Source organism: Copadichromis virginalis, linkage group LG22 (genome assembly GCF_057382275.1).
Source record: "Copadichromis virginalis isolate Kocher_CV1m ecotype Utaka linkage group LG22, C_Virginalis_male_GT1.1, whole genome shotgun sequence".
Lineage (NCBI taxonomy): Eukaryota > Metazoa > Chordata > Actinopteri > Cichliformes > Cichlidae > Copadichromis > Copadichromis virginalis.
The window spans coordinates 26,169,945-26,179,666 of NC_140638.1; the positions used below are offsets into that span (position 1 = coordinate 26,169,945).

General features: G+C 42.4%; 2 protein-coding genes across 2 annotated transcripts; both read left to right on the forward strand.

The window, feature by feature from the left end:
* Window positions 1–1,502: 1,502 nt before the first annotated feature.
* On the forward strand, window positions 1,503–3,649 carry LOC146683505 (uncharacterized). The gene is made up of 4 exons (XM_085446392.1): window positions 1,503–1,596; window positions 1,696–1,873; window positions 1,968–2,053; window positions 3,575–3,649. Exons 1-4 carry the CDS (start codon window positions 1,562–1,564, stop codon window positions 3,576–3,578), a joined length of 303 nt encoding a protein of 100 aa, XP_085302518.1. The 5' UTR covers window positions 1,503–1,561; the 3' UTR covers window positions 3,579–3,649.
* A 1,551-nt stretch (window positions 3,650–5,200) lies between these two features.
* On the forward strand, window positions 5,201–8,342 carry LOC146683506 (ubiquitin carboxyl-terminal hydrolase 37-like). Its single transcript, XM_085446391.1, has 10 exons — window positions 5,201–5,253; window positions 5,348–5,479; window positions 5,571–5,694; window positions 5,780–5,931; window positions 6,037–6,136; window positions 6,277–6,353; window positions 6,531–6,639; window positions 7,250–7,307; window positions 7,476–7,633; window positions 7,720–8,342. The coding sequence occupies exons 2-10, from the start codon at window positions 5,376–5,378 to the stop codon at window positions 7,723–7,725; spliced, it is 888 nt and encodes a 295-aa protein (XP_085302517.1). The 5' UTR covers window positions 5,201–5,253; window positions 5,348–5,375; the 3' UTR covers window positions 7,726–8,342.
* Window positions 8,343–9,722: the final 1,380 nt, after the last annotated feature.

Consider the following 9,722-nt stretch of genomic DNA (forward strand, 5'->3'; position numbering starts at 1 on the left):
CTCCAGCCTGGATGAGTCCTTCTTTGCTGTGCTGCTCCCCCAGCACACCACAGCATAGAAAAGTACTCCAGCAACCACCGACTGGTAAAACATCCTCAGGAGCTTCCTGCAGATGTTAAAAGACCTCAGCCTCCTGAGGAAGTACAGTCGGCTTTGGGCTTTTTTATACAGGTGCTCTTGTGTTGCATGACCAGTCCAGTTTATTGTCCACCCACAGCCCGAGGTACTTGTACTTGTTGACCACCTCCACCTCCACCCCCTCTATCTGAACCGGCAGTGAACCTTCTCTGGACCTCCCGAAGTCCACAACCAGTTCCTTAGTCTTTGAGGTGTTGAGTTGCAGGTGGTTTGTGTGACTCCATGCGACAAAGTTCCTCACCAGACTTCTGTACTCCTCTTCCTGATCATCCCAGATACACCCCATGATGGCCGTGTCATCTGCAAACTTCTGAATATGGCATAATTCAGAGTTGTAGCAGAAGTCAGAGGTGTACAGGGTGAAGAGAAGAGGGGACAGCACAGTTCCCTGTGGTGCTCCTGTGCTGCTGACCACAGTGTCAGACGTGATGTCCTTCAGCCTGACGTACTGTGGCCTGTCGGTGAGGTAGTCGGAGATCCAAGCCACCAGGCAGGGGTCCACCTCCATCCTGTTCAGTTTTTCCTGAAGCATAAAGGGCCAGATGGTATTAAAGGCACTGGAAAAGTCAAGAAACAGGATCCTGACCGTGCCTTTTCCCCCATCCAGGTGTGAGTGGGCTCTATGCAGGAGGTACAGGATGGCATCTTCCACTCCGACATCCGCCTTGTATGCAAACTGTAGTGGGTCCTGGGCATGTTGTACCTGTGGTCGGAGGAGGTTGAGGAAGAGCCGCTCTAGAGTCTTCATAAGATGTGACGTCAGTGCCACCGGTCGGAAGTCATTCAGCTCATTGGGCCGGTTCCTTATTGGGGACCGGGACGATGCAGGATGTCTTCCATAGGGCGGGCACTCTCCCCAGTCGCAGACTGAGATTGAAGACTCGTTGTAGCGGCTCCCCAAGTTCAGCAGCACACGCCTTTAGCATCCTAGGACACACCTTGTCTGGGCCTGCTGCCTTTCTGGGGCGAAGCTTCCTCAGTTGTCTCCTGACCTGATCCACTGTGACACTGGGAGATGTTTGGGAGGAGGGGAGGGGGGGAGATGTCTTGCTGCTGAGAGAGAGATTGGAGGAGGGGGGTGTCATGGTGTCAGGAAGGGGGGGAAGCGAGGGAGGTAGGAGAGTGGGGAGAGGACTCTGTAGTAAAGGTGAGGGTGAGGGTGGGGGGGTTGTGGGCTGGTCAAACCTGTTGAAGAAGTTGTTGAGTTCGTTTGTTTGTTTTTTAAACTATTTATTTATGTAGTTATCCTTAAGCTCTGTTATTGAAGTTTAAAGTGAAATAAATAAAAATTGTTGATGATAAAAAAAGTTTAAACTTCAAAGCTCATGCATGCATGCACATCCAGTGCTCAGTGTCTAATTGTGTGTTTGTGTTTTTACCTTTTTGCAGTAGCGCAGTGAAACATTTGGGCGGTGGATAAATAATGGAAAATAAAATTCAGACTACAGACAGCTTCAGGTGAGTACACGTGGTGCACAAGGACCAAAGCTCACCTTCTCAACCTGGACAAAATGAATTATTTTACACTGATACTGTAAACTTTTGTTTGTGTGTCAGGTTTCCATACATCGGAAACAGCTGCTGCATCTGTAATTCTGTCCATCCCGAGGAGAGTCCACACTCTACATCAGATCCTTGGCTCACCTATAATGACGCACAGGTGCTGCACACAACTGGATCTGCAGCTTGTGAGGAACAGCAGCACTCAGCCTACATCCTGTTTTACAAGATTAACGTAAGAAGACACAGCATCTCATCCTGAAGTGAGAGAATGGCACGCCAGCTGCAGCCTAATCCAATCTCTCTTCTTTTCTTTTTTCGGTGCCCAGACACCCTTCAGTTTCATCATGTCATCCCTAACAATACAATGTAGAGTTGGATGGAGGATGAAGACAGCAGAGAGCAAAAGAAACAGGTAAGAGCAGACAGGTAGTCAGAGTTAACAAAAACTTTTAAAGCCAGTGTAGCTTCTGTTTTGAACACATTTATTGATGACAATTTTACATAAATAAGCAGTGTGTTATACTGTTATCAGATGTGGAGTCTCACGAACCACTTTAATAGTGACTTGTGTCTCAAATACTGTTTATTTGTCTTAGTTACAGATAGTGAAATAAAAATGGAACGAGAAGCGTAGAATTTTGAATTGATACCATTGGTGCATCTACTAAAGTTCTGGGGTCAGTTTGAATATCAGTGACCTTGACCTTGAGTTCAAGTTTTCTGAAAATCTTGTGAATGCTACAACTCTGTGACGAGAAGTAAGTCTCCTAGGTCTTTAAATTTGTATATAGGTGAATCTAGTAGGAAGCTGAAGGGTTGCACTGCGGGCCATCTGTAGAGGTGTAGAGTCAACAACCTGTCTGTGAACGTGGACAAAACAAAAGAGATTGTTGACTTCAGGAGAGCACAGTGGGATCACTGCCCACTTAACATGAATGGATCCTCTGTGGAGGTCGTCAAGAGCACCAGATTTCTTGGTGTCCACCTGGCGGAGAACCTCTCCTGCTCCCTCAACACCAGCTCCATAACCAAGAAGGAGCTGGTGTTGAGGGAGGCCCAGCAGCGTCTCTACTTCAAGCAGAAGCTGAGGAAAGCCCATCTCCCACCATCCATTCTCACCACCTTTTACAGTGGGACTAACAAGAGCATCCTAAGTAGCTGCATCACTGTCTGGTATGGTAACTGCAGCGTATTAGATCGCAGTACCCTACAACGGATTGTGAGAGCAGCTGAGAAGATCATTGGAGTCCCTCTCCCCTCCTTATAACACCCGCTTGCTGGAGGACCCCACACAGCCTTCAAACACACTCTTCACCCTGCTGCCTTCTGGAAAGAGGTCCCAGAACATCCGGGCCCTCGCTACCAAACTACGGAAAAGTTTCTTCCCACAAGCCGTCAGACCCCTGAACACTCAGTGACTGCACTGGCACACGCACACCTTCACACATGTCACTACCAAGCACTTATCTGCAGTATCTCACACTCATACACATACATACAGACACCAAGTTACTTTTGCACAATACTCAGCATTTTGCACATTTCCATTGTCTTGTGTCTGTATCGTCCTGTTCTGTCTAGTTTTGCACTGTTTTGTCTTGTTTATTTTTGCAATTTATGCACACTGCACTTTATGTAGTCCTGGGTTTGTCCGTATATGTCATATATAGCACCAGGGTCTCGGAGGAACGCGGTCTCATTTCACTCTGTACAGTACCTCTGCACGTGGTTAAAATGACAATAAAAGCCACTTGACTTGACCTGTATTTTGTAGCAGTTGCTTGGAGACGAGCACCATACAGTTCAAATGAGCATACATTCCAAAATATGCAAATGAGCCCCATACATCATAATGCTGATGTTTGCTGTTCAGGGTATGAACGTTCTATGCTGAAAGTTTATAAATATACAACCTTTGACTGCTTGTTTTCAGTTGAACTTTTGCAAAGCTGAGGAGATTTTGGCTGCGATCACATCAAGTCCAAAGATGTTTAAACTTCTTTTTCACAGAAAGGTAAGTTTGAAGAGACTCGCAGCACATTTCTCTGAATGTTTTCTTATGGTAAATAAGCATTTTTGAAACTTTTAAGGAAGCTTCTTGGATGATTTCTGTAAAAACTGAATTTTGAATCCAAATGAAGGATATTGTATTTTCTTACCATATACTTTGTTTTATGCCATTACTGATGTTGCTTTTCTTGTTTCTAAACAGAAATCACACAAACAAAACGTGGCAGAGAAGGAAATTCCTTCTACGTCTCATCAGAGGTAAAGAAATGCGCCGCTCTTTAATGCTGCTGGAGATATTTATAGCAGTGGTTTAGTTGGAGCTCTTGTTGGAGTGTAAATGTTAGTTGGAGTGTAAATGTACAAAATACATGATTTTGTTCCATTACAGTTATTAATTTTTATCTGCAATCTCCAGCATGTACTCCTTGTTAAAAATTTCCACTTTGAAAAATAACATTTACACTTTTGTCCTCATCAGCATCCCGGATGCTTGTGTTGCTGAAAATGGTCAAAAGAAGAAGAGAAAATGGAGACACCTCTGCTGTTCCTCGGTTTGCTTTTACACGAAACATATGAAATGCACATTCTCTTTAAATTGCACTTGTTAATTTAAAGTGACTTTACTTTTTTAATAAACTTATGTTTGTTCGTCCTCTGCAGCAAACTGACAGCGATGCAGAGGCAGAGAGCAACACTGTGAAGACACAAAAAAAGTGTCGCTGGTTTCTTTTTAAATTCTGGAAGGTATGTTTTATGGAAAGAGTCACTGTCATCAAGCATTTACTCACCACAGTTAAATGCGAAGAATTAAGAGCAATTTAGCACATCCATGTCCTCAAATTAAGTTCAAAGATGTTTAAAGGTTTTTTTTTTCACAGAAAGGTAAGTTTGAAGAGACTTGCAGGATGTTTCTCTAAATATTTTTTATGGTAAATAAGCATTTTTGAATCTTTTAATGAAGCTTGATGGATGATTTCTGTAAAAACTGAATTTTGATCAGAACCAAATGAAGGATTTTGTATTTCATAGGACAAACTTTAAAACTCAATTTAAAGCATGAATAAATTGTTTTTAATTTATTTAAAGATATTCCTATATATCTGCTTCATGAGCTGACAGCTCACTAAAGTGATAAATAATATGAAATAATACCAAATTTTCTAACTGGACACTTTTCATGGAGAGACTCCCTTGGTATGTTTGTTTTATGCCATTACTGATGTTGGTTTTCTTGTTTCTAAACAGAAATTACACAAACAAAACGTGGCAGAGAAGGAAATTCCTTCTACGTCTCATCAGAGGTAAAGAAATGCGCCGCTCTTTAATGCTGCTGGAGATATTTATAGCAGTGGTTTAGTTGGAGCTGTTTTATTTCCCTTTTATTGGCATTTTTCTTCCACCTTGTGTATTTACATCTTTTTTACTACTTTTGGACGTCCTCCAAAATGTTTCAACTTCAAAGCTCATGCATACATGCGCATACACTGCTCAGAATCTTGACATCTTTCCTAATTTTGTGTTTGTGTTTTTACCTTTTTGGAGCAGTGTAGCATGCGGTGGGAAAAAAATAGAAAGTCAAACTGGGACTATAGACTGCTTCGGGTGAGTACACGTGGTGCACAAAGACTCACTTTGTCAAAGTGGAGAAAATGAATTATTTTACACTGATACTGTAAACGTTGCGCGTGTGTGTCAGGTTTCCAAACATCGGAAACAGCTGCTACATGAACTCCTGCCTGCAGAGCCTCCTCAACATTGAGGAGTTCATAAGAGACATCAGGCGTCAGGGGGTTTTGTGGAGCACAGATCCAGAAGCTCAGCTCTTAAGGTGCGCTACGTCAACCTTCTACTTTCTTCAAAAACCTGAAGAACAAAGAGATCTAACAGCAGAAATGTCTGTTTACCCTTCCTTTCTACAGAAGGCTTATTGATGTCAGGGACTGTCACGAGTCAACAGATTATGGCCTTAAAGATCACCACCTAAGAGCTTTTAAGAAGGCATTCAGCAGTCAAGCTCCTGAATACACCGGCAGTGCACAGAAAGTGCGTCAGCTATTTGGACATTTCGTTTTTTGCTTTACCTTCTGATTTTGATGTACTGTTTGAAATCTCTCTGCTTTTCTTTCAGGACGCTCATGAATTCCTAACATTATTCCTCGATGAGGTCAAAAGGCTCACACCTCACCTGGAGAGGAACGCAGCTCTCCTGGGCCAAAGTTATAGCTGCCCAGTAGAAGACCATCACATTTTTAAAATGGAAAACATGAGGACATGCAAGAGGTAAGCCTGTCTTTCAGAAACGCAGAGCTGGTTGCAATATTTTCATATACCTCTTTTCCACGTACCTGATCTTTACTTTAACTACGTTACTCCTGAAATGTGTAGCTGCGGTCACCAATCATCACAGCAAGAGGAATTCACCAGCTTGTCTCTAGACCTTGTTCCAGAGGGGTCTATTATAAACATGTTAGAGACATACTTGAAGGTAAGATCACAAATTCCAATAGAGTTGTCGTATCAGCGATCTTAACACACCTTTTTTGTTAGTGTTTGTGTGCATGTGTGTGTGCATATGTTGAGATTTCTTTCTACCATAAAGCCTGTTTTCTCTGTGCTGTTGCTCAGGAACAAGAAATAGAATTTCGCTGTGATTGTGGAGGGACGGCCTCAGAACTGAAGTCGTCTTTTGATACACTGCCAAGGTGAGTAAGGTCACATCAGAATTGATCGACTGACCAGGTTTCCAAACTGTGGCGCATCAAATATCAGAGTTCTTCGAGACAATACTTGAGCAGTCGTTTTCTCCCATCTTCTGTTTGTGTTTGACACTCATTCTTCTTATTTTCTACCTTGTTTGTGTTTTTTTTCTTTTCTGCCAGAGTTCTGATCTTGCATCTGAAGAGGTTTGGCTTTACACAAACCTACAAGATTAAGAAGGTGGATGACCCCGTCAGGCTGCAGAGGGACTTGGTGGTGCCATCCAATCAGGTAAAAACAGACTGCAGAACGTCTCAGGCTACGTCCACACTAGCCCGGATAGATTTGAAAACTCCGTGTCCACACTGGCGTTTTCAGTCATTTTCAAATAGTTGTGCGTCTGCATTGAAACGGCCGAAAACGCTTACGTTCCAGTCCTGCGCATGCGCAAAAGTGAGTGAGAATTACAGAATTTGAAGAAAAGCTATCCGGAGCATGTACAAACTGATATTAATCTTTTTTAGGGCTGTCAAAGTTGAGAGCAATCAAAACAACTGCTGTCTAATGCACTCGGCTTATCTTTGTTTAATTGCTCACATGACTGCATCACATGACCAAAATGCGTCATCGTTTTAGAAAGTCTGCGTTTTCGAGTGTCCACACTGCGATGGGACAACTCCGTTTTGAAATGTATGCGTTTTCGAGAGCGTTTTCAAGATGCTGTGTTTTTCCTTGAGGAAAACGCCGTCTCGGTGTGGACGGGAGGTCAAAGCGGAGAGAAAACGATGCGTTTTCAAACGAAAACGCATTAGTGTGGACGTAGCCTCAGCAAATCAGCTTAATTATGGCACTGATGTGAGACTTTATGAAACTAACACTCTTTGGATTTGTTCCTTCTCAGGGTGGTGGCTGTTATAGTCTTTGCAGCATCATCAGTCATTATGGAGGCACAGAGTCAGGTAAAACAACAGACTTGTGACAAACAGAAAATGAAACTTGCTACTTTTCAGTGAAGGACTCACACACAAAAGCTTTTGATGTTCTAAGAAGCACTAAGTCAAAATCACTGTTTGCTTGAATCAGTTGACTTCCAGAAGTTGGATTCATTTGTCTTAATGTGATTTCAGGACACTACATCTGTAGTTCTGTCCATCCTGAGGAGAGTCAGCACTCTACATCAGATCGCTGGCTCACCTATAATGACGCACAGGTGCTCCACACAACTGGATCTGCAGTTTGTGAGGAACAGCAGCAGTCGGCCTACATCCTGTTTTATAAGAGAAACGTAAGAAGACACAGCATCTCATCCTGAAGTGAGAGAATTTTTAAATGTCCTGTTACCTTGTTAACCAGTTTTGTCTTCATTCTCAGTTCTGAAACAGGAAATGGAAGGAAGGAAGGAAGTTAAGGTCATCATCATGCTGAGAAGGAAAAGCAGTCGTCCCAGCCCACCATCGCACACTGGAGGACAAGTATAGGTAAGTATTGCCCTCAGGAGGGAGGGTCCTCCCAGAGAGCCTGGTCCTCCCAAGATTTCTTCCTCCAGGAGGGAGTTTTTTCTTGCCACCGTCGCCCCACATTCACTGGTCTCATCAGCAGGGACATTTTTAACCTCCTAAGACCTGAACTTTCATGGCATGCATTTTTAATTCCTCTGTGCCATTTAGGTTGATTGGGACCCGATGAAGGTAAAAACCAAGACATCAGATTCAGACTATCTTTTTTTTGTTTCTCAAAAGAATGAGATCCACATATGAGGACATTCATTTTAAATTTCGATTGAACAGTGGCAGTGTCATGTCCTCCCTCATAAGTGGATATCAGGTTTTTGAAGAGCAAAATTTTGTATTTTGGTCTAGACAACCCAAAATGTTATGTCTACATATGTGGACACCAGGTCCTAGGAGGTTAAAACAAAATCTACTAGAGATCGTCCTTTTCTGGACCAGTGTTTGGCTTGCTCTCTGGGAACAACAAATTAGTGCTGTCAGCGTTAACGTCATTAGGTAAAATGACGTTAACACTGACAGCACTAATTTGTTGTTATTATTATTAATATTATTATTAATTTATTTGTAAAATAAATTAAATTTAAAAACCAAAGAAATGATTTAATTCTTTATTTTATTTTGTTTTATTAAAATCAAAATAACAACAAAAACAAAAATAACTAATAAAAAAATATTAAAAGTATTCAGCAGTGTTTTGTGAAATTTGTAATGAGCCTTAGTTAAGTTGATGTCACAGAAGTTTCTGAATCATTTAGATTGTTCAACAAACTGATTCACTCAGGTAAAGATGGTGAGCTGGAGCAATGGTACCCTTGGAGTTCAGTTTAAGTTTTCAGACAAATATTCCCTCGATCAGTTGCAGCTTCTGCTTTTAAATAAATGATTTAGCTGCAAATGTTTAGCTACAGGTAGCAAAGTCCAAAAGTGACACCAGCCAAACATGCAAAAAATGCAAGATGGTGGTGCGCACAGATACAGCGGCTCTATGCTCTCCACTTACCCAATTTCACTGTGCAAGAAACTGCACAATGACAATAAAAAGCTCTAAGTCTAAAACAGTTTCCTGTCCAGTAAAATCGGGCAATTATTCGCTCCAGAGTTTTATCCTACTCCAGGTGAGCAGCCATCGACTTGTAATGAGCCAGCTAAAACAATAATTTCTCAGTGGCTCTTCTGGCACCAACAAGTGGGTGTGTTCTTCCATCGTGCAAGTGTCACGACACACTGAACATGGTCTGAACATGGATTTTCCCTCGATATGTCTTTTTCACCAGTACTATGGGGTATTTGTGAATATCCATGACTGACCCGGCCAGGTGGCCAGCTGGTCTTTGGACAGGGTCACGGCAGTTTCAAGGTTCAACAAAATCCCTTTCACTGACAGACTGAAGGAAAGCTCCTCAAAAATGGAGGGTCTTCAAGCTCCTCAGTGGCAGGAAAAGGTTTCCCGGACCCAGTGTTGTATATTTGTTTCCCAAAAGATTGAACTAGTGGAGAGAAATCAGGTTCTGAAACCATCCAGAGGACAAAGTCTCCAACTGGTTTGTGGAAGTCCAGTTTCTCCAAATTAATCAGCGGGTGAAATGTCTCTTCATGGATGGTTTTGATTCTGTTGTTATTCACGAACAAAGCCGTCAAAGCAGCATATGAAAGAAAGTCATCTTTCATTGTTGTCTCCAGCGTGTTAAAAGAGAGATCGAGCTCAGTGATGAGTTTTGAAGCGGCTGCAGGGACTTCTCCAAGGTTTTGGCTCGAACAGTCGAAGGATGTTGTTCACAGTGGTGACACTGTTGACTGGTGATTGACAAGCACTGAGATACTAACATGACAAACACAAGAAACATCATGACTTATTCTCCTGAG